General features: G+C 36.3%; 3 protein-coding genes across 4 annotated transcripts in view; 1 reads left to right on the top strand and 2 right to left on the bottom strand.

Moving 5' to 3' along the window:
- Positions 1 to 13,312, top strand: part of LOC112558761 (GPI inositol-deacylase-like) — a 22,745-nt gene extending 9,433 nt beyond the window's left edge. The window contains 9 exon segments of the mRNA XM_025229419.1: positions 1,635 to 1,704; positions 2,023 to 2,191; positions 9,092 to 9,182; positions 9,340 to 9,430; positions 10,421 to 10,621; positions 10,808 to 10,937; positions 11,335 to 11,486; positions 12,157 to 12,258; positions 12,615 to 13,312. Of these exon segments, the coding sequence (XP_025085204.1) occupies positions 1,635 to 1,704; positions 2,023 to 2,191; positions 9,092 to 9,182; positions 9,340 to 9,430; positions 10,421 to 10,621; positions 10,808 to 10,937; positions 11,335 to 11,486; positions 12,157 to 12,258; positions 12,615 to 12,801 (1,193 nt within the window). The 3' untranslated portion in view covers positions 12,802 to 13,312.
- On the bottom strand, positions 2,846 to 9,082 carry LOC112558731. 2 transcript variants are annotated; one of them, XM_025229366.1, is made up of 2 exons: positions 6,304 to 9,082; positions 2,846 to 5,789 (listed from the first exon to the last, which is right to left on the bottom strand). In XM_025229366.1, exon 2 carries the CDS (start codon positions 5,476 to 5,478, stop codon positions 4,111 to 4,113), a length of 1,368 nt encoding a protein of 455 aa, XP_025085151.1. In that variant the 5' UTR covers positions 5,479 to 5,789; positions 6,304 to 9,082; the 3' UTR covers positions 2,846 to 4,110. The 2 variants fall into 2 exon arrangements, with proteins under 2 accessions (XP_025085151.1, XP_025085143.1); XM_025229358.1 differs by having other exon boundaries at positions 8,016 to 9,082.
- On the bottom strand, positions 12,858 to 24,126 carry LOC112558722 (translation factor Guf1, mitochondrial-like). The gene is made up of 18 exons (XM_025229329.1): positions 23,841 to 24,126; positions 23,485 to 23,548; positions 23,018 to 23,129; positions 22,630 to 22,778; positions 21,733 to 21,813; positions 21,421 to 21,582; positions 21,141 to 21,205; positions 20,610 to 20,722; positions 19,284 to 19,374; positions 18,872 to 19,007; positions 18,340 to 18,449; positions 18,025 to 18,152; positions 17,750 to 17,820; positions 15,801 to 15,902; positions 15,327 to 15,460; positions 14,708 to 14,753; positions 14,256 to 14,468; positions 12,858 to 13,748 (listed from the first exon to the last, which is right to left on the bottom strand). The coding sequence occupies exons 1-18, from the start codon at positions 23,993 to 23,995 to the stop codon at positions 13,623 to 13,625; spliced, it is 2,058 nt and encodes a 685-aa protein (XP_025085114.1). The 5' UTR covers positions 23,996 to 24,126; the 3' UTR covers positions 12,858 to 13,622.

Genomic DNA, 24,126 nt, shown 5'->3' with positions numbered 1-24,126 from the left:
AAATGTTTGCAACACCATTGTTTTTTATATACTGGTGTACTTCTTCTGAAGCCTAGTCAGCAGTTGGGGTACACAACCAACCATGTTGACTTTTCTACAAGTGAATAAAATAATTATTTTATTAGTAATGTTAAAGTTATATGTAGTAACACATTGAAAGATGGTTATATTTTTCATTCAGCAGGTAAATTACATGAAAGGCTTAGATAAAACAAAGTTACTAAGCTTGATATTTCTGCTCGCGCTTTTTCCGTTCATTGTTTTTGTTACAGTTTTTTTACTTAAATCCCTATAACTTTTATTGAATGTGATATAGGCCTAAAATTTGAATGAAGTTTTTCTTTATACATATGTAAATATTTCAGTGAGAGCTTTTTAAAAAATATTTAGTGGTTTAGTAGTTACTAAGCTTTCACTTTGTTTTCCTTCGCCTTTTCAGTTTCTTGTTTTAGTAAGCTTGTTTAGTTCAAAAGCTTATAACTTTTATATTGGCATGTGATACAGGCCTAAAATTTGGGTTGAAGTTTTCTTTATTCATATTTAAACATTTCTATGAGAGCTTTTTAAAAAAATATTGAGTAGTTTAGAAGTTACTAAGCTTCAGTTTTTTCTTTCCGCGATTTTCAGTTTCTTGTTTTGGTTAGAGACTGTTTTACTTCAAAAGCTAACTCCTTCTTTTTGACAAAGAGATATAGATCTGCAATTTGGTTGAGCTTTCTTCATACAAATTTAAACATTTCTATGATAGATTTTTAAAAATTACTTAGTAGTTTGTAGTTATACCGTTTTACACTCAAAATTTCTTAAAATTTAACACACTTTTTTACAAAAAAATTATTAAAAAAACTAAGAGGAATTCGCAAATTCTTTATCAATAGAAATGTAGATCTGTCTTTTAGGTAACTATTTCAAAAAGAATTTTGAGTCTACTCACAAAATTGAAGAAGTTTTAGCTTTTAAAATTGTTTGTTTTGGCGCCATTTTGGATTGTTTCCATGGCAACCGATAGCGCGACGAGGCAGTAAAAACCATTTTTTTGAACTTCATTCAAGGCTAAATAGCTGATATAAAAAAAATCGCGCTATCCGTGAAAAAAAAAATTTTTTTTTTTCGACCGGTGTCTGGCCTTAAACTGTTATCAAGTCTGTGAATACAATTCCCTCGGGTTTTTTTTAACCCTTTTTGTTTGTTGGTTTGTTTTTTTTCCTGTCTTACAATAAACAAAATTTTTCAGCATGTACAGAAAAACAAAGAGGAAAAGATGTGTTGCCTTTAGCATGATTTGTAAAGAGTTGTTACCATCACCATGCCAGACAAAATTTATTTCATGCATATGTCACTGAATTGACAACATTGTTTACTGCAATTGTGAGTCTTAATAATCCAGATTGATGAATTCTGAGACCATAGTTTGGTCAATCTCGATGTCAAATAAGTTAGTCCAGATGTCAAGATAGCGAAATGCATCTGAAGAAAAATATTTTGACCTTTTTTTTGCAATATAGGTGTATTGTGCTAAAAAAAGAGAATTTTCTCTCAAAGAGAAAAGTGTGCAAGAGATTCATTTGTTAGAATATGATTGGGTTTCATTCAGTGGTTTTTTTTTCAGTATTATTATTTTTATGTCTGTAAAGGCATGTATGAAGGAAGTGTTATTAGGCTGAATGTGCCTTGGAGCCATGAAGATGCATACCATTTTGCAAAGTAAGGTTTCAAAAATTTTGTGGTTTTTAATATCTTAAAAAAAAGAAAAAATACTTGAACACACAGTTTGTTACTTCTTTTGTAGCATCATAATTTGATTGAGTTTTTTTATGGTCCGTAGGTCTTTAATGCTCCACATTAAACCTGTCAGAATGATTGCTAGATAAATTGATTTCATCTTATTTTGAGGTAGAAACGCAGAGATCTTTGAAAGAGATGTTTATGGCAGTTTAGTTTGGCTCTGCATTTTGTAACATAATTTTTTTCATAAAATCTAAAAATGAAATTGACATTTTATAAATATGCTTCTGATGACAGGTATGGCGAGGTTGGAATGCTGCCAGTGAAGCTGCAGACACCACGTCAGCTACCTGCATCTGAACAACAGCAGTATGAACATTCAGAGGCCCACCTGGAAATGTATCTCCATCCTGGATGCCAGTATCAGCTGAGACTGGTGATGTCTCCTGGCAGCAGCATTGGTCAGGTAATAAACCTTTGAAATTTCTTTTATCCGTTGTATCCTCCATAGTAACACTAGCTCTCTTATATTTGTCAGCGTCAATTTTTCCTAGTGGCTAAATAACAAGTTTTTTTTCCTCTGTAAGGGTGATCAGAGGCACTACATTAAGAGTGCCACCAAGACAGCAAACATCATGTGTCTGGGGTTCAGATCTCACCCACCTCACATTTCTTTCTTGTTGGATGGGGCAATTTTATATCACCAGGCTTTGTTGCTGACAGCATAAAACACCAACTGAATACCTCTCTTTCAAACACACACACACTCATACTAGACAGTATTCATCCATTTCATAAAAAAAGAGAAAGAAATAATTCTGATAATTATAGAGGAATGTCCCTCTTAAACATATGTGGTAAGATTTATAGTTGTATTTTGAATCAAAGGATTACTAGGTGGATTGAACATAATAATACTGTTGGTGAGGGTGGGGGGATTGGTGTTTTACGCCGAGCCAGCAACGAAGGCTATATCACGGCAAGGCAGCCAGCCTGTAAACAGATGCCACTTGCAGAGAAAGAACAACGTGCCTGAGCTGAACCCAGGACAGCCAACCTTCACTGTATTGGTGACAGGCGTTAACCGTTACACCACAGGACCGCCCAACTGTTGGTGAGGAGCAGGTTTTAGAAGAGTACAATAGATAACATTTTCATATTAGTTGCTATTATACAAAAAAAAAAATTCAACATCATAAAAAGTTATATGTAGCATTTATCAATTTTAATAAAACATTTGGTATTCAAGGCAGATTAAGAGCATGTATGATGTAGTAAAAGCTAGAGTTTGTGTGAGGGTACTTCTGACAGACTACTTTGAATGTCCTAGGGGTTTGAAGCAAGGGGAATATGTAGTCATGCATTATTCTCACTATTTATTAATGAGTTCACAAACAAAATCTGTGCAGAGGGTCTACATGGTATTCAGCTTGGTTCAGAGTTAATCTAGTTATTTCTCCTTTTATTTGCAGACAACATTTCTCTGTTTTATGATACAGTGATTGGCTTACAAAGCCAATTAAATATTTTATATAGAAAACAAAGCACTTGGACCTAGCTGTAAATATAAAGAAATCTAATGTGATCATTTTCAGGAACGGGGGTCATGTTGCTAGAAAAGAAGAATGGCATCACAATGGTGTAAAACTGGAAATAATTAATAGTTATAAATGTCTAATAATAATTTTGTCAACACGCTGTTCTCTCAAGCCTCATGACTTAGCAGCAAAGGTACGCAGTGTTATAGCAGTTTTTCCAATGCCTCTTTAAAATGCTCCCATTGCAATTGTAAAGAAACTTAAGTTATATTTTGTGTTCATTTGCCCAAAATACAAAGAACTACGACAGCTACACATTCCTGAAAAATTCTGTAAGTATCCTTCTCAGTATCATTTATCCATATTATTAGCAAGGAGATGTCTAAATATTTTCAAATTACTGATATTGTTAGTAACAATTTAATGTATCTTATAATTTTAATGAAGTAAGGGCACTGTATTTATGTATTTTGTACTTTAATTTGATTCTCCCCCTTGCCCCCCATGCCACTCCCCCAACATCGGTTATGGACACAAGCCTACAGAATAAAGAAATTGTCATTGTCACTCAAACATGTATACACAAATAAGGTAATGCATGCCCACATAAAAACAGTCATACCCACAAAGGCTGATGCAGTTGTGTATCCACAGCTAAATCATTTTAAGTTGATGACAACCATAAGCACCAATCTGTCTTCACAGGCATGCTTATACATAGTTCGAAATATTGTGGTAGTTACAGGACATTAAAAATTGTTTCTTACAAATCCAACAAAGTGTTAAGACCAAAATATTCTTGTCCACTTTTCCCTGCAGGTATTTCCAAGTTCTTTTCCTTCACAGTTTAAGTCTTCATAGTTTTATTCCTTTGAGACTCAACAAGCTTCCACATGCTTTCTCTCAGAAAACGATTGAGTTGGCCAAAGCGCCGGGTCTGACCATGGCAGACTGAATGTGCTTTGTTGAGCAGGTTGTGATGACGGTTGGTGTGAGGTCTGTCCACACTTCTGGTGCTAAATGTTTTGCCAAGCATCTCATCAAAGGCACGTTCCACAGCAGCAGATGATGAGCACAGAACATCCTCTGTGATTGCTAGTCCCATGTGCTTGTGATAGGGCTTTTGGTTGTAAGCAGTTTGAGGTTGCGATGTGGATGGACTAAGTGTGGTTTGTCCTGACACTCTGCTAACTCGAAATGGAGTGTGATCAGCCTGTTGATGCTTGGTGACAGCACACACATTAACATTTGATGAATCCTCTTCATCAGTATGCAGTGGTCTAGAAACCATCATGTCCTGTTGGCTGAGAACCACTCTTGTGGGACGGTACCTCATGGACATCCTGCAGTCGTCCACAGAGAGAACATTTAGAATACTATTAGAAGTAGACCTGTCTAATATCACTGGATTTGTAGCTTGGGAAATCCATTTATCATCATCCTTTGTTGCCTGCTCTTGCTCACTCTCCTCTGCACTCTCAAGTTCACATGAATGCACATGACTGATGTGAAAAGTCATGTCTTTGGTGGCCCACTTAGAGTCAATAAGATTAGTGTAACATTCAGTTCCTATGCTGTCAGCCATGGTTGCTGATGCCATTTGAGACAGGATAGGTTCCTTGGTTTCAGTTCCAGGGGAGAGTTGACTAGTCAGAGATGGATGAGCAGAGTAAAGCATTGGCCTATTAATTGTCCAGCCACTTGATAATTTTTGCTTCCTCTCTGGCTGTATCTTCAAGTACACAGTTTTTTCCTCCTCCTTATGGAACCTGGCTACATCATCCATCTTAGCAGATGTAGCATTGCCAAGCAGTATGTGAACACAATGCCTATTTATCTCTTGGCCATTGATAGATTTACCTGCAACCTTTGCTCTACCACTCAAGACTGCACTGCTGGCACCCATTTTTATGGTATTAGCATAACATGCAGAGACTGTCTTGCAGATTGGTTGGGTGGTAGATTTTTTATGTGCAAATGTCGCATTGGAGACAATAAACCGTCGAAAGAGTGCTGGTGAATCTTTCTTTACAGGTCGTATAAACAATTCATTAACATTTGTACACCATTTGCTGACTGAGTCATATTTTTCTGCTGTCATCTTATAGCTGTCATTCTGGATGAATGCCCCACTTCTGTAGGGTTCTTGTTTAAGTTTAGACCAAATACACCAGTCTGTGATTGCAGTGTGATGAGCTAGTGTTACTTGATTCATAGCGAACTGTAACTACCATCAGTATATGCAATCAGTATAGGAATCTTTTATATATTGCAGTTACACTCCATTTTTATGTACATTACACATTACCTACTATAAAGATTACAGTTCTCTAGTTCTGAATTTTTATTGTTATAATACACATTTTATAATGTTAGGAAGAATAATAAACACTTATGCAGTTCTTTCAACAGTTCTTGTCTGCAAGGAAAATGTTAAAGTCCATAGTTATTTGTAGCTCTTTTGCAAGATGACTTCTCACTTAAGGATGTGTTGGCTGGCCTTTAGTTTGTCAAACATGTCACTGCCTGGAAAAGAAATCAACACAACAAAAGGTTTAAATATTAACCCTTTGTCTCCCCCAACACCTGAAGGAAAATTAATCACTTTGATATGTTGAAAACATTGTTGTTTTTTAAACAGATATGCTGTCTCATACATTGTGCTAGCTGCTAGCACATAATTTATGTGCCTAAAAACTGAAGTGAAATATTTTCTCTAAGGTAATTTTTCCTTTCTGTTGAAAGTATTTGTTGCATATTGAGAGGTAGGTATTGGTCCTTTGAGGGAGGTCATTCCATTTAGTGCTGCATTGGGGAATCTGGCTGCTTACGGGTGGTGACTAGTGTGTAACAGCTTACTGTTATGCTGTTCTTTTCTAGATGAATCACAACATTTTGATTCTTTTCTTCACTGGAAGTGTCCACCAGGCATTGTTTTGGGAAATTCAGTCAAATCACTAAAACTTCTATCATGACGGCTTAATAAAATTATTCAGGGTGACATACATCCTGAAGTAGGGAAGCGAAAAAGAACTCTCACCATTTAGACAGCAGACAAATCATTTTCTAATAATATGGTAGTATAGGCAGTGAGAGGACATGCCATTTAAGGCATTAATCGCTAGTACTCTGTCAGTGACTACCACTTCAGTGAGACGTCCCATCACGTATCCGCGGACCCTGACCAGGTTTTACTGACTTGCCAAAGACGGGGTCGGGGCTCTTGTCACCCGTTTTATCGGCTATAGCCACCCAGAGCCTTTGAGTATAACGTAACCACCGATCCATTTCAGATGACGACACGACGGCCATGCATCACTATCGGAACCCCGGGGTACAAGAGAGAGAGAGTGGCTAAACATTCATCGATACACCATGCCGTCGATAATCGCCAGATCTGCGTCATTTCTATATTAAGATACGTCATGCACTGGGCAAAAAGCGTTCCAACTATTGAGCCCTACATTTTTTTGTGTTGTGTTTATTGTTTTTTATTTTCACTAAGGCCACTCCGGTAAAAGTAGATGAACTTGTACAGTGTTATGCACAGGTTTGTATTGTAACTAAACAAAACAACCCGTGACAACTGTTATGATTAGCAGTATTTACCAGTTGCCGGAATGATTTGTAATTATTCTTAGTATTGTTTGGCTGTCCTGCCCGTCACCGCTGACTGTATGTTCTAATGTTGATGATCTGCATTCACTCTCTGCCTCTAACGACGCCACAACCATCGTCTGGGGGTTTGTCCGATGGGCGAAGATCGTTTTCCTACCAATATTGGAGCGTTAATGACACATTACAATACACACCCTTCCGCCACGGCTTCTTAACGGGAGTAGCCCTCCTCCTAATTCAACACGAGAGATTGATTTATTGTAGCAGAAACCTTGGTTGTGCACCTGTTTATGTCCGAACTTAGATTTTCCAGGAACAGCACTTGAAAAGACTTTCACAGATGTGATCAGTGAAGCAAAAAAAAAAAAAAAAAAAAATTAACGCGTTCGCAGACTTAGATTACAAGGTGACATTCGTAGTTTTGTCTTCTAAGCCAAATTTTCTGTCGATGTTTCTCGATCCTTGTTTGCACCGTACAGAAGTAAACAATATATTACAGCACTGCATATCTACAACTGTTTAGATTCAAGTAATTTGTGATACAAGCGACAATTAACGCCCTGCATCTTGCAGATTTTCTGGACGATGCTAATTAACTGACATTGATCTGTGCATCCCCCTTATTTTAAATTGGGAGGGTGTGTGGGTAAAGATCAGCACAAGCACTATTTCCTCAAATCTGGGCGAATTACCCTTCCCCCTTATATGTTCACGAGATATATGTTTACAAACATCACCATTCACAGAAAGAAGTTAATCTTAGAAAAACAATTTGCACCTCGTTAAATGTAAAGCAATGAGGCATATGTTACCCGACTATGATGTGGCGTAGAAATTCCAGTTAGAATTGAACGAATCGACTTTAGAATACAAAAACCGGATTATCTAAATACTGGTTCTTCTGGCATTGGATAAACACCTTTCGGTGAAACACACTGAAGTGACAGTGCCGGCATAACTCTTAGCGTCAGTAAAAGAAAGTATTTAATATGTTTACCTGTGTCTCAGGGATACTGCGGCAATATATGTTTCCAGTAAATTAAGAAAGTATTATTAAACAGTGTCGCCTGTATCCCAAGGGTGCCACGAGAGAATAGCGCTTCAAAAGAATAATAAAGTATTAAATATACCCACCAATAAATGCCAGGGTTATCGAAAATCTTGGAGCGACCAGAAGCTTTCCTACCAGCTCCACTATCCTCGCCGAGACAGGAAAGTTCACAGAGAAGTTGCTGAAGTAGACCCCTTTCTCGCCATCTCTCCCCACCGTACTGGCGGCAGGGGAGCTGGTAGAGTGGTGCGTTTCGATCGCTAATTATTGTCCTTCTCAAACCTGTTACGACACGTGCCGCGGCTTTGTATGGCCAGTAACATCGCCTTTACCTACCCCCACCCGCAGCTGTAACTGTACTTTTGTAGTCAGACTGCAGTTGGGCGGGGGATGTTGTGGGCGTGGCGGTAGAAGGTGGGCCAGGTCCAAGGTTGGACCGTTCAGCTGTCTACATTGCTAGGCCCATCTTGTGGTCTCAGACCCGGGCATGCAGACGTGTGTGGATGGCATTCTGATATGAGTGTGTGTGCAGTTTGCTTCAGTCGTTCTTAACCCCGCCTCTCGACTCCTTTAGTGTGTTAGGTGTACGTAGGTAAGAGCAAAGTTAGTAAAGTGTCGAACTAGTGCATGTCATGTGGGAAGTTTAAGAGACGCACATCAAATCGATTTTTTAATGGCGTAAATGAGACGTGTTAGGGGTACACTAACAGGGAAAAACACTTAACCTTGCACGCTGTTCGACAACCTCCCCAAAACTGGTAGCCGGGAGATCGCGCTGTGCGACATCCGCCGTTTCTTGGGGTGCCTGCAAGCCCTGTATGACAGATTGATTTTTAGCTATCGATCTTGCGGCAGAGATTCATGAGAGCGTGAAGTCTAGAACGGAGGCAGAACGGGAGGCAGAACTTACCAGGGGAGGCTTTAAAACGTAGGCATTTAAATGGGCACTAGAGAGAGGCTGGTTCCTTCGATCTGTTATGCACAAAGGTCTCCAGTTGCATAGTTTATCATTTGTTAATTTTGTGTGCGTTTTTTTGGTGAGGTGGAAAAAGCATGCAGGTTTTGCTCCACGCCTTTCTGTTTTTCCACTATCAGCTCTACACGGTTTATTGAGACAATAAATAATCAGAGATAAATATCTTTGTTTCTTTTGTTTCAGTTTGTCCGTTTCTATGTTTATCTCCTGCCAGTCTGTTTTGTGTGTGTCCTGCTCCTGGCGTTAGGGGGTCAGTTGCCATCGTTTGCTAAAGGTTAGGCGAATCATGGCATATTGTGTGTGTGCATGCACATGTTTGAGTGAAAGATAATGAACCAGTTGAATACTTTAAATATACAATTAAATATAGTGCAATCTTGATTTATAAAAATCCCACCTTAATGCAACTAATGTTAAATCTTTTACAACAGGAGAGTGTCTGTGGGTGCCTGATGCTGTTTTTAAATTCTCAAGACCCTTTTATATTGTGCCAGTGGCCATGATTCTTCATACAGCTGCAAAGTAAGTGGCTTTTGCTCCTAATATTAATGTATTTATTTTTGTCTGATTTAATAAAAAAAAAAACATTTATTGACTGTTTTATTAAAATTTTAATTTATTTAAAAGTTATAATTTTAACTTACATGTTATGTGTAGTTTCATAACTTAACAACCAAAATAAACGTTTGAAATTGTCACCAGACATATAATTGTAGGTAGTTGTTTCATTCTCTTAAATCGGGCAAGATGAATGGCTAATGAGAAATGAATATTGATCGATATATTAATGTAAATATAATTTTACAACCACTAAGAATAGAGCAGAAGAGAAGCAGTGAGAGAAGAGGAAGAGTAAACAGAAGTTATTTATCACTGTATTTGCTGTAAGATGTTTAATACAAATTAAGGAAAGCTGGCAGACTAGGCACTTGAAAGTTTTCCCCACATTGGACAAAAAAAATGTCCATAATTATTAAAAGCATTTAGAAACGCTAATCTGTGTATGTTAAAAAGGTATCAGTATTTAAAGCAAGAGGCTAAAAGAGATTCCACAATGTAAGTTCATCAAGGACACCTGTCAAATTGGGTCACTGGACATTGTGATAAGAGATGTTTGGCTTTTTCCAGATTTATTTATCACTGTTTATACAGATCTAAATGTTCCAAAAGTGCTTGAATGATGGTAGTTTGTTGAATTGTATAAGTATAACTGGATGTAGAAAATGATAAAGAAAAGAAAAGTAGAATTTTTTTTCTGCATGGTTTGGCGCAGAATTAAATTATCTCATGAAGTTTGGATAAAGCTGTGTGTGAAAGGTATTTTGTTATGCTATCATTAGCTTACTACTTTTGCCACCATACTAATTTCTTTCTGATGTCTTCATGAAACACAGCATACAATAGCACATGTAAGAACAGTAAAATAGTACTACAGTATTGTTATACTTTACAACATTGTGCTAACTCCTAATTAAACACATTCTAATTCTGCAAATTTTATGTGCTGTGCAGCTTGAAACCAGTAAAGAGAATTTTACGCAACATTGGAGTACCACCAGATGACATTGATGAGCTGGTAGAGAAAGAGCTGTGGTTGCAGCTTCTACCAATGATGTTGTGTGTGTCAGCCTGGTTCATCACAATTTTGCACACCTACATTGCCCACTATGGCTTTGCTGCTTTCAGCCGACTGATAGGACTAGCATGTTTTTGGTATTGTTCCATTTGCATGGAGTTTAGTGCATAAACCGATCTTTTAAGGTGTCCCGTTATATTTTTTGTAGATAGTGTGGCTTAGTGAATCATATTTAACAGAAACTGATAAAAAGTGCTAAACTGATTTGAAAAATTGATATTTCAACATTTATTACTGTTATAATGTATCTTTTTTCTTGACAGGGTACCACAGACTTTCCTAAATTTTGGCAGAGCATTCCAGTTGGCTTTAAATCTTGTATCCATTTTGGTAGCATTGTCAGTGTGTGGAACTATAGGCATTTGTATCTCCTACATCCTTTTAATTGCAAAGGTAAATAAATAGATTCTAAATTCATTTTTCTGAGTACGCGTAGTACATGTTGAGTTAGTTTTTCAGGAATATATTTTTTTTACTCTTGTGAATTGTCACTGTTGTAAATGTTAGCATTGGCATCTTGGCAAACCATTTACAAATGGTATTACGGCTAGGAAACTTCAAATTTTCTTAAGAATCTATAGATTTCTGTTTGAGAATCATGAGGGAATAATACTACTCACGTGCGAAACTAACGCTCAGGTATTATTAAGAGTTACTTTTTATGAATAAAATGGAACTGCCACCTAGGTATTGAGTAATAAGTGAAAATGTTTTAAAATTATATTACAATCATTGTCTATGATTTAAAATTGTCTGTCTTCGAAACTCATTTGCTCCCTTGTTTTTTTAGGTGATGAGATTGTACTATGTCTCTGCCAAGTATGGAATGAAGACTGAGTGGTCCAAATACAACATTTACTTTATTCTGGCACTGATATACATGTGGTTGATTATCATTAATGCTCCAGCTTTGGTTGTTTGGGCTACAGGTGTCCATCTACGGTATGTATTTTTCTTCTTTTCATTGTTGGATGTATTAAGGCTAGAGAATTTTTTTTTTCAAGTTGTTGATAGATATAAATCAGAGATATGATGATGTGTATGTGTGTGCAGAGCTGGTTGCTTTGTATCGATCAACAACTTACTAAAGTTTCCTCTACCAGCAGAAGCAAGGCAAAATGTTCCTTGCTGGTCCTCAGTCCTAGCATGAACATGTATTACTGGAACTTGCAGACAATTTTTTCCAGTTAACTACTTTAACGAGGCTGGTGTATACAAAAGCTTCCAGTTTAGTCACATTCATTGTTTAGGCTTGCCAGGAATAACAGCGGAGAACTTCACAAGAGGCTAAATGTTGGTCTCGGCAGACAGACAGCAGTCCACCTATGCATGTCTGTGGTCCTAGCTAAAAGAGAAAGGGCCTATAACCTAGTGACCATGAGTACATAATCCATTAATGGTAAGAGGTTCAGGGCTTGGCTTATTGACAGAGCCCAGGCTCCTTATGTTTCTGCCTTAATCTGATTGATCACCCACTCAGTCACTGCTAGTGGAACAAATAGAATTTTGCCTGCTGCCTCAACCTTATGTCTTCCCTAAGGTGCACTAACCACACGGTTGTGGATCCTCAGTAAGAGAAGAAATAAAATGTTGGACTGGTTTCTGCTTGCAGATCATCATTTCAGTTGTTAGATGACCCAAGTCGGATTAGTGGATTTCTGTCAACAATGTTGGCAGCTGTTCTGCTGTTGAAAGACAGTTTTCCCCAAGAAAGGTTAGATGTAATATTAATGTAAAATCAACAAGGCATTTTAAATAGTTTTCTCTTACATTGGAACACTTGACAGTTTTGACTTGGTTTCTGCACAAGAATTCACATGTAACACCTACTCATGTACTCATTCACATTGCCACTCAATCTCTCTCCTTTACTCACACCATTAATGAATGTACTTATAAATCATTCATAAATTAGTAGTGAAAAAAAAAAAAAAGAATATGACTTAAATAGTTTAATGAAAGGATTAATATAAGTCATACAATTATTTGTATGCTATGCATGTTCACTGGAAATCAGTTATATTAACTGATCGCAGAGACTTGACTACAATTTCTTTTCTGTCTGTGCAGCTACAGTGTTGCAGTGGGAATGAGGTGGACTATATATTTAATTTCTGTTATAATGCTGCCTTTTTGTTTGATCCATATATACCGCATCAATGCAGCTGTGCATCTGGTGTTAGGGCTTGTGGCAGTTGCTTCACTGCCAGGAATGGTTATCCTTCGTGCCAACAAAGATCGCGCCAAAGATGAATAAGTTTTCAGTTTTCCCGAATCTCACCCTTATTCTTCAATCATGATGCAAATGTTTTCTTAAGCAATCAGATTTTTTTATTTAAAAGAGTGATGTAAGAGAGAATTATTCATAATCAAGACCAGTACATGTTTGTGTGAAAATTGTTATAAGTGCAAAAAATCCCTCTCCCTTTCACTTGCAAACCACAAAAAGCCACTGTCAATAGTAAAGATTACCATCACCTCACTTACATTCCCATAACTTTTTGCAATAAAAATAGGCATTAGAATCTGTAATTTACAGTGATATTTTTATGATGGCGTAGAACAGTCATGTAAATCTTTTCTCATATACTGTATGTTCATACATTTGCTTTTATAGACTTATAATCTGTTGAAGTCTTGCTCAGAATGTACATCAGGTATGTATAATCTCCACTTCCATTTTGTAGTAACTAGATTTTTATATTTGAGAACTGTACTGTGTAAAAACTCTTTGTCAGAACTGATCAGATTAAATAACAAACATCAGATGCTTTATCTGTACTATACATCTTGGTGGCACAAGCAGCAATATGCTGATATTATAGACTTCCTTTCCACATAATTCTATGTTAGAAATTATCAAAATTATTTATATACAATCATTTGAAGATCACTAAACATAATGCATAATGCTGAGATTTTAACACAAAATGGCATAGACATTTGCCAGATAGGTGAAACTTGCTTTGTCCACAAGTTTGTCAAAACAAATACACCTGTTCCAACAGCTATCGTGAGGTATCTATATTATTAAAACCAATTTATTCAAGTGAATTATATTTCTATTAAACACTATTATCACCGTTTAAGAACTTTGATAAAAGTATCTTTAGGTATATCAATGTTTCCTATTTTAAGCAACTTGCGTTTGCCCTCTGCTTGGCGCTTCAGAAGTTTCATTTTCCTAGATATGTCACCTCCATACTGGAAAAGAAAATCTTTATAAATGATATCTATAATGGGGTAGTAATCTTTACATGTGTTTATCATTAGTTCAGAACATCAAAAACTTCAGAGCAATGAGAAAAGTAATGCACACTGTCACTAAACATTATTAATAATGCTCTCAGACAGGCCATTCCAGATGCACAATGATTATATTATCATAGTGGGCAGTTGTTGCACCAGTAATCACTAGGGTACTCATGAACTTTAAAAGTAGAAATCATATTTTTTTTAAAAATGAAATGGGCTAAATCTATTGGTAAATATTCTACTTTTTCAGATACAAATACTGTCTTTTACTCTCAGGACAAATTTTTCTATGAATTAAAAAACAGCTTGGATTACTAAAAGCATATTAGGATAAATATGTCTTCTAAACATCCATGCAATTTTGTTTGCTAATCTTTTTTTGCATATTTTGCAGATAAAATCTGTTTATTTTGTTCTCCCCCAGAAAAAAACAAAGCAATCAAAACAAACACTCACACATTTAGATGTGACATCTTTGCGATATGGCTGTATGTCCTCTCGAGAAAGTATCTTACTGCCTATAGCACCTTGTACTGCAATCGGGAACTGTTGCCGTGGAATACTGTCTTTCAGCTTTGCACACACAGTGCATGCCAAATTCCGTGCTCGTGAAGAATGACAGATCATAGACAGCTCATCTACTACCTTGCCATTTAAAAGGAAATCAACCTGTAGAAAAAAAACAATACACTGCAATATACAGCTATAACAAATTTATGTACAGTAATACTGGAGTTGAAGGGATTTTTGAAAATACTTTATATGCACTTATGGCAAAGCATCTATGAAGTGATGGAGACCAAAACTGACAAGTAATCTTATCTAATTTAAGAACTTACTGAACTCATCTGCCCAGCATTAAAAAATTATTACGTAAACAAAGTCAAACAAAGGAGATGCATGGATACCTTAACAAGTGTAGCAGGTTGATAACCAGCATCCTCATAATCAAAACTGAAAAAAGTAAACAGGTAAAAATAACAATCTAATATTCTTTTGCATAAACTTCTCAGCCATTAAATGAACTCAATAGAAGTTAAACTTTTTTTAATCTGAAAAATTTGTATTATGAGTTTGTCTCCACCTGTATCTTCTGTGTTCTTTGTCATCTGAATGGCCTGGTAACATCTTTATAGGTTAGTTTTAAGGCTGCTCTTGTCCATTACTACATTTTTAACTACTTCTAAATGTTTTTGACAGAAAAAGACTGTGAAAAAAAAGAATGCCCAGAACCAAATTCTTACATCTGTGTGCACATGTGTGTCAAAGTAGCATTTAGAATTACTATGTTAACTATCCTGCACATCAAGTGAGTTGCAGAGATATGTGAATCTAGCATTTGTCAGATGAGCAAAGTGGTTTAAAGGTTTGCCTAAAACCATATCTTTCTCCCACTCTAAGCATAGCTTATTTTTCTTCCTAGTTCTTGTTTTATTCTTCCTTGCATTCACCTACCTTTCTTTAGTTCTATGTTTCTGTCAGTCACAGTTCATTATATAGTTATGAATTCACACAGTATCGCATCACCTTGCATATCCTGAAGTCAGAGATTTCAGGTCATCAAAGAAGTCCACAAGGATTTCATTAAGAGGGAAACGAACAACAAGCAAAATACGAGTGTCATCAATATTCAGCTGGTCTTCAATTTGTCCTCTGCGATCCTGTGATTAGACATATTTAATAACTTTAACTGTCTGTCTGGCAAGAAAGTCTAAGATAGTCTCATGTATTAAATTACCTTATATAAATCTATGCTGATGTATGGTTCTATATATTGCATGACTCTAGCCTAGAAGGGGAAAAAGTCATAATAATCAAGATGTTAAAATGTCTCAATGAATTATTGTTGCAGAAAATTAAAGTGTAGGAGCAGACTGATAGTGTCTTTCAAACCATTCAAGAATAAAAAATGTTACATAAATAAGCTAAAATCAATAAATCCAGAAGGATCCTGGAAATCTGTCAAAATACTGGAATCTTTTGTAAAAAAAAACAACATACCAGACACAAACTTGTCACGTTGCCTAAGTACTGATCAGGACAGATGATGGTGCCTTTTACCATAGGCTCAAAGTACTCCTCCACAACATCTACCGTGGGCATCTTAAAACAAAAATAAGCAAAATCATTGCAGGTGCACTTGTCGAATAACATGGTGTCATGATCCGTTTAACTATCCATATAATACATATACATATGAACAATGTTAACTGCAAATCATTCAGATCAATGGGCCTTTAGTACTTTGGCTTTTAGTGGTGCCACCTTGATCATCATGCTCTGTCTGTCTCCTGCTCTGTTTTGGATAGACCATTAACTCCTTGGTTCTCTGAGATCAGATCAACTAAACAAAAGTGGCCTAACCGCCAAATCTTTATAGAGAGCAATCAGTCAAGAATGTCATCAATTCCAAGACTAAATACTTCACCAATTGCATTCTGCAGCACTCCTCTGCCAAGGAACTGTTCTCATATAAATGTTCTTCTTGGCTTTACCTTTTCTTCCTCTCTTCCCACCAATCATGACCACAAAGTCCTCCCTGAGATTTTTGCCCAATTGACAAAATCAGCAGCATGTAGTCCCATCTAGATTGGTGCTTTTATCTCATCTTCCCTTCTCTGGATCACCCTTAACATGTATTCAGCTGCAATTGATTACATGCATCAACTCCTTACTTAGATCACCATCAACACCTGTGAGCTAGATCCTCTGCCCTCAGTTCTTATTGCTGGATGTCTAACCATTGAAGAAAACAACATTTTGTTCACTTCACTCTCAAACTGCCTGTGTATACCCACTCCTTAAAAAGGTTTTTCCTTGATGTTAATAAGCCTAAGAACTACCATCCTGAATTATTCTTTCTAGAGCGTGTAATCCTTGACCACCTTAATGAAAATTTTACTTGCCACTATCTTCTACGTGTACGTAATCTGCTTGGTGTCACCATCACAGCACAGCTCTCCTCAGTCTGACTTCTGATAATGGTCTGGTTTTGGTGCTTGTCCTCCTTGTCTGCATTTGACACACTTCAACGGAACATTCAGTTGACTTTTTGGCATTCAAGACACAGTCCTTAGTTCCAGCGTCACCTCTATGACCATCTCAGACCACTAACATTAATTCTCATTCCTCCTACACTTTCATTTTCACTGGTCATCTCTCTTTTCTTTCTGGTCTTTGCCAATGACATGCAATTATACGCCAGCTCTCAGAAATTGATAGCCATCTTTCCTCCATCAGTCACTGTTATTCTGACATCCAGAACTAGTTCACTGAAAACAAACTCAAGTTGAATCCTGACAAAATTGAAGTATTACTCACTGATACTAGACAGTGCCCTTCCACATTATTTAATAGAATGCTGCTGAGCATCTGGGCACATAAGATTGTCCACATCATCACCGACTGTTTTGCTTCCTTCCCTGGCTGCCTGTCACCAACCATATCACTATAAACAGTGCCTTTCCTCCTCCTTCACCATCCAGATTCCATACCACTCACTTTGTGATATATTCCAACTCCACATTCCCAGGACTACACTAGGCTAGTGCGTCTACTTGAAATACTCTCCCCTTGCTGGTCTCCCAGGCTGCCTCTTTCAGTAGTTTCAAGTGCCTAATTAAGACTCACCTCTTTTTAAAATGACTTTTGCTCACTTCTTAGCACCTTGAACTGTTTTCATTGGATCAACACACTTTACAAGTCTCATAAACTTAAAAGCTAACAGACTGAATTTTTCTTGGGTCCCTGAAAGGGCATCTGTAGGATAGCTTCCCTTCATATGTATTTCTGTACACAGCAGTGAACCTTTTACATTGCTTTTTATGGCCAATGAGACAGCATCTTAAATAATTAAAAAAACAAGAACTGATTTAACAGAAAATGCAAAAGGTTTAATGCACACAGGACTATGGCAAGCACACAAACATTCTCATGTACATATAACTCACACTGGATGGATTCAAGATGGTAACCTCAGATCCTCCGTATTTTTTGATTGACTTGGCACCAGTAATTCTCACTGGAAAAATGTTTGAAAACGTCATTCCTTTTCTGAAAATAGTTCTTTAAAATTATGCAATTTGCACAAAAATTTATATATTTTAAAGAAAAGTAGAAAGTACTATTGTTTAGTTCAATAAACGATTTTAAACGATTTTTTAAAAAAAATAAGCACTGAAATTTCAAGAATCAAGACGGTCGATACATCAAGAATAACATTCACCTTTGTAAGGTACGTTTGGTGATGTAACAATGAAGGAAGCATCAAACTCCTGTTCCAAGCGTTGGCAGAAAACATCCATGTGGAGCAATCCTAGGAAACCCATACGGAAGCCTTGGCCAAGGGCAGGACTGAAATAATGCATTTAATGTTAGTATAACGTTTTCACTTAGACCAGACTTGACACTTTAAACTTCCTGCAATACAGATCCCAGAAAAAATATTAGCTTTTAAAAATGCTAATGCCTGAGCCAAACAACTGGACAAACCAGATTACTATCAACAGCAAGTTACAATACCCATCAGTATTAAATGTACCTGCTGTCAGAATGCACCGTTACACTGGAATCATTCAGAACAAGCTTCTGAACAGCACTGCGCAGAGCAACAAACTCTGACTGGTCAGAGGGAAATACACCTGCAAACACCTGTTCAAAACAATTTGACAGCCTTATGAATTAAACTGTTTCAAAGTCATGCATTTTTTCAATTATAAATCTGCCAAGGAAGCAACTATTTAAAAAATAAAACACCTTGTTCAAAAACACAAACATAAGAAATAAAAATATTGCTAAGTGAATGTTTCCTGTACAAATGATACTAATGTTTAAGGAAAAACTTTCTTTAAATAGCTCCAGCTGATAACTAAGCTAATGGTTGAAAAAGAAAGGATTATGACTGATTTTTCACTTGATCTGTGATTTACAAAAACATCATTGCAAATATTTCAAGATAATTATTTATTAAGTTATATCTTGAACATAAATTCACATACAAAATTTCTGCTTAACTGGTTGAAAGTAAGGTGGTCTTAAGCAATTACAAAAAAGAAAAAAAAAGGTCTGACAACCATGGCTTTGGCTGGTTTAAACCCCTGCAGTGGTTTCAAGGAATCTATGTCCTTCTCATGACAAAAGGTGTCTCCTATCTGTGCTTCTGCAGTGTTTCGCATGTTACAAATGATGTACCCAACCTGGCCTGCATATCTGGAAAAGCACATTATTTGATCTTTCACAAATCTGCACTTCAACTAAATTATAATTTTTATCTTATCTTGATAACATCTATTTTGTAACATCAGCAGTCTTGGTCTTAATCATCTAATGTGAAATATAATATCTCTTCTACTGTGATATCTTCAAGTGTGCATGCATGTACATGCAAGTACACACATACACAAATAGATGCACACCACAGGTGATAAAATACAATTGAAACTTAACAAATTTTGTTACAGGATAATGTTTTATGTATATATTTACAACTCATCTGTGGGTGTCTGAGTAGGATGCATGATGCCAAGCTCTTGCACTTCATACACCTTTTTGCTTCTTATGCATGAAACTCTATCATCTGTAACAGAAAAAGAAGTTTAAAAAACTCTTCAAACACAAGCAATCATGTGCATGGGCTTTTCAGTTTGCACATGTTTATCTTCTCCCAGCCTCTCCTATTTGTGAAAATGTGAACACATTTCACTAAAAAATATTTTTTACAAGAAATATAATCCTGTAAAAGCAGAAAAGATCTGTCATCTTTACTGACGCTCTGTCAGTCTTGGAAGACATCTCAAAGTCGGAACAAGAAACTGAATGCCCTTCCATAAAACCTGAGTAGTCCACAATCGAAGTGGATTACCTCTCAATGCAATATCCCTGGCAATGAGGCATTTGACAGATTACCTAAGGAGGGAGGAAGGCTGGCCCAAGAGATCCCCCCAGGTCAGCTTTACTCAGGCCAAGACAATAATTAAAGGTAAGCAAAAGAAGACTCTAACAGCATCCCACCTAAAGCAGTCAAGGCTCACTTTACAGGCTAGAAAGAGGAGAAAGGTAACACGAGACTGAGAACAGTCACTCCAAACTCAAGACATCACATGTTCACTTTCTGCATTTGAGAGTTCACAGAGTACCTCTGCAGCACAGCCCTAATGACAGTGGCCCATGGTGTCCAACCCACCACAAACTAAGAGCAAAGACATTGTCTGCTGATACAACAGACTTTATCAGGGCATTTGGAGTTACTGTATGAGCACTTAAGGAAGCATAAAAACATATTTACAAAAATACCCTTTTAAACAATTCGCATCTGAAGGCGGAACTTCTTTGGACTGTAGGAAGAGAATGGTTTTGCCCATGCAAGGAGTACACATGGTGCTCACAAGTAGCAGTCAGTCGTCTCCAATTATTACCCCGACAATAGGCAGGGCAGAGATCACAGGCACTGCCGACTAGCCTAGCAATCAAACGTAATGGCTTCTATCTGAGCATACAGTCATGGTTAATACTGAATGTATTCTCAAAAAAAAAAAAAAAAAAAAAAAAAAGAGAGAAACATAAAGGAGAGAAGGATGAACAGCACAAATGACACAAACATAAAGAAATTAAGTTTTTAAACTTTATTTTTATTGCTTTTTTCTTTATTTTTCTCTATATCTCTTTATCTTTCTTTTGCGTATACTCCTATCTTCCCTCACATGGGCAAAACCATATTAAAAACTGCCCACAAGAAGTTCTGCCTTTAAAACACACACGGGTAATATACTGTGAAGGAGCACACATTATCCTCACTGGAAATGAAGCACATACCCTTTTTAAGGACACCATCAAATACTGCCACATTTGCAATGACACCTCTGTACTTGTCATACCATGAATCAAATAATAGGGTCCTGAGGGGTCGAGAGCAGTCAGCATCTGGTCTGCCCAGGCATACAAATTCATGAAGCCTGCCTTAATATTTCTCAACATGAAAGATTAATGATATAAGCCCATACTTTTAGCGCTGAGCCCCACCCCCCTCTGTTCTAATGATAAATTAGAATGATTGCAACAAAAAAGAACAAACTCCAAATGAAATGATATTTACAAACTTGAACACAAAGTCGAAGTCTCAGCTTGATGTTATTTTGTGACGAATTGTAAAGACATTTTAAAATGTTTATACAATCCAAAGAGATTCTTAATTCTTTAAAAAAATGAAATTATAGTATTTAAAAAGCAAAAAACCTACTCATCACCTTAACACCTTGCTGCTACATCCACAGCCAAAGTACAATATACATATAAAAGACAAGATCAAAGTGAAATTATCCAAATACTAAATATGACAACACATACGGTGGAATCCTTTCAATAACGGCTTTTAGGACTTCATCAACTCCTGTTCCTTGCTTTGCAGATATCTAAATCAAAGCATAATGATAAATCAATAATAATATACTACCATATTTAACAGTTTTACAATGAAGTTTAAGGAAATTTTTTTTGCATTTAGGCAAAAAATATAATGAAAAGACATGCTATAATCTGTTAAATGGGGAAACAAGTTTCAGCATCTTTCTTTTTTCATAGTTAAAGAAACAATCAATTAAAAAAAGAAATCACAGAAAATCCTTACCTTTAAGATTTCTGAAGATTCAAAGCCAAAAAGATTTTTCATTTGTTGGGCTACAACTTCTGGCTGTGCCATCTTCAGATCAATTTTATTTATCACTGGCACAATGGCAAGCCCTAGCTCAAATGCTAGTCCAAAATTAGCAACAGTTTGTGCCTCCACTCCCTGCCAAAAAACAAAAAAATTTTGAATGTTAAAAGTAAATATTTATATTGCAAACTGTCAGCTGTCAATTTTACAGTTTTACCAAACGTCAAAAAGACTTCATGCAACTGTATAAAGTGATTAGCCGTGATAAATGAAAATGAAACTTACTTGGTTCGCATCAACAAGGAGAATCACACCTTGGCATGCTGCCAGAGATCGAGATACTTCATAGTGAAAATCTACATGACCCTGAAAAAAAGGGGGAAAGATGTGATTTGCCTAGAATGACACAGCTGTCACATATTTCAGCTACAACAATCTAAATATTAAAAACAATTGCTTTGGTATTATCATTATACATTTTCAAACATTCCAAACTCTCCATATTCAAAACATTTCACCATATTCTAGTAGAAAATATGTATATAAACAAACCAAAATACATAAGAAAATAAAGATGAGGAGATGCATTTGAAATGGATTCAAATTCATTACTAACAAAACTACAGCAACCCCCTTTCCCAGAACACACTTCTAAGAAAATGCATGAGAAAGAAATGAGACAAAAGAAATCTGAAGAAAGTCTGCTTCCCAGTTTGGGACACCTTTATAAGTTGATGCTAATAATAGCTAATGATTGCCTAAAATAAAGAATATTAAAATGAATTCTGATTACAACAGTAAGAGAATGCTCAGTTGTTTTCTTGGAGCTTGTATCTCTGAAAATGAACTCCAATACAGAAGACAACAACTGACAGGAGCATTAGACCTACCCCCTCTTTCACTTTCTTGCTCACTTTTTGTGACCTCTTAGCAAATTCTGGTAAAGCATGCATGCTGATATATGATACTATGTGTACTAAGGTAACAACAGATGATAACATGGATAATACAGTGTGCTCTGACATGCTCATGTTCCCTCATACCATTTTTCCTTCCTGTTGTATTCCATTCACGCCTACTAGGTCTTAAAGTGTCTAATATCTTTTTTTATTTATATACTGTTGATATATAAGTATGGATGACTGAACTAAGTGTGAAGTAAGATGCATCTTTTTGACTCACTGGTGTATCTATAAGATTCAAGAGGAAGGTCTTTCCTTTGTACGAATGAAAAAGGGATGCTGTCTGAGCCTTCACTGTGATTCCTCTCTCCCTCTCCACCTGCAATCTATCCAGCACTTGTTGATTGTTCTTACCTACTGGGATTGTGCCTGACGAGAACAAAAATTCATAAGCTTCCATTCCTGACAAATACATAGTTTATCTCTAAAATTGACACCTACACTACTACTTAATCATTACAGCCTGGATTGACTTTAAAGAAACTATAGAATTTGACACATTTTATCATGCACTCATTTGTTCAACTGTAAATAGTAAAAGAACTTGAAGGTCAGCTGATTTACATTATTATTAAATTAATAAATTAATGTTACATAAACGTCCTTGCCAGTTATTTCAAGAAGTCGATCAGCCAATGTACTCTTCCCATGATCCACATGTGCAATAATACTAAAGTTCCTGATGTTTTCCACTGGAAATTGAGAAAGGTCTACAGAGATCTGTCAAGAAACATAGAGGAAACAATAAGAAACAGATAATGGGGTGGATGAGTCAGCAGGTGCACCTGATATTGAATGCATGTGTTTGTATTTGGACTGTTCTTATTTGAAGGTATAAAGCAACCGTTTGTAAGTAGTAAGTGTACTTGGTGATTGTTAATTGTTAATTAAAGATGCATAACACGAGAAAGTCTTTGTTCTTGAAGCGTTTCAGAGGTCTGTTTATTCTTTTTCCCTCTTTTGTCTGTGCTATTTCTGGGCGTAATTTAAAATCTAATCAAAGCCAAGTTAAACTATCCTAAGTAGCTATTACAGAAAAGTCTGTACATAGTTTGTTATCATAGTTTTTCTTCACCTTATTTGGATGAGAAGTGGATGAGAAATGGCAACAACTATGATTTTGGCTGTGGCGTAATAATCTGAAAAGTTTGATACATTTTGTTATTTGTTCAACTAATCCAAGTTAATATGTCGCATAGAAACAAACATAACCTTAATCATTCTACATACTACATCAGTGATTGTAAATATAAATATGAACATGAGATTATTGACTTCAGCTGCGATCAGATCCCTTACGTTTCAGTTGAATTTCTACACCAGTCAGACCATTGAAAGGAAAACCCCATTATTTTTTTTTAAAACCATTATACAGTGTGTATTATACTTCTTTCTCTCCCATTCTATTAATAGTAAGTGTGATTATCTTACTCTCTTTTTGCTGTTGATAAGCACACAACGTTCTTTAAAAGATCATAAATAGTACGGTTTTTAGCTGATGAAAGGATAAAAAAATAATGACAATGCTTGACGGAAGCAGAAAAAAAATGTTGACTAAGGATGTGGGAAGACATCACTTTCAGCATAAACCCTACAACTAGTCTATATTCATGTCACCGGTAGATCAATAGACCTCTCCAAAGGTCAATGTGCTGTCAAGAAAAATGAACAAAAAATATCCTTGACAAGTTATCTCCCCTTAATAAGCACCCGTAAG

This window comes from Pomacea canaliculata, linkage group LG1 (assembly GCF_003073045.1).
Source record: "Pomacea canaliculata isolate SZHN2017 linkage group LG1, ASM307304v1, whole genome shotgun sequence".
Taxonomy (NCBI): Eukaryota; Metazoa; Mollusca; class Gastropoda; order Architaenioglossa; family Ampullariidae; genus Pomacea; species Pomacea canaliculata.
Note: the sequence above shows the minus strand (reverse complement) of the source record. Positions and strands in the feature narration are given on the sequence as shown.

Coding starts and splice junctions, on each gene's coding strand:
- LOC112558731 (XM_025229366.1), bottom strand. CDS start 5,478: ATGAATCAAGTAACACTAGCTCATCACACTGCAATCACAGACTGGTGT.
- LOC112558722 (XM_025229329.1), bottom strand. CDS start 23,995: ATGCTGAAAGTGATGTCTTCCCACATCCTTAGTCAACATTTTTTTTCT. Junction 21,206..21,420: donor AATCTTCAGAAATCTTAAAG/GTAAGGATTTTC, acceptor GCTTTGATTTAG/ATATCTGCAAAGCAAGGAAC. Junction 15,903..17,749: donor CCATCTTGAATCCATCCAGT/GTGAGTTATATG, acceptor TTTTGTTTTAAG/ATGCCCACGGTAGATGTTGT.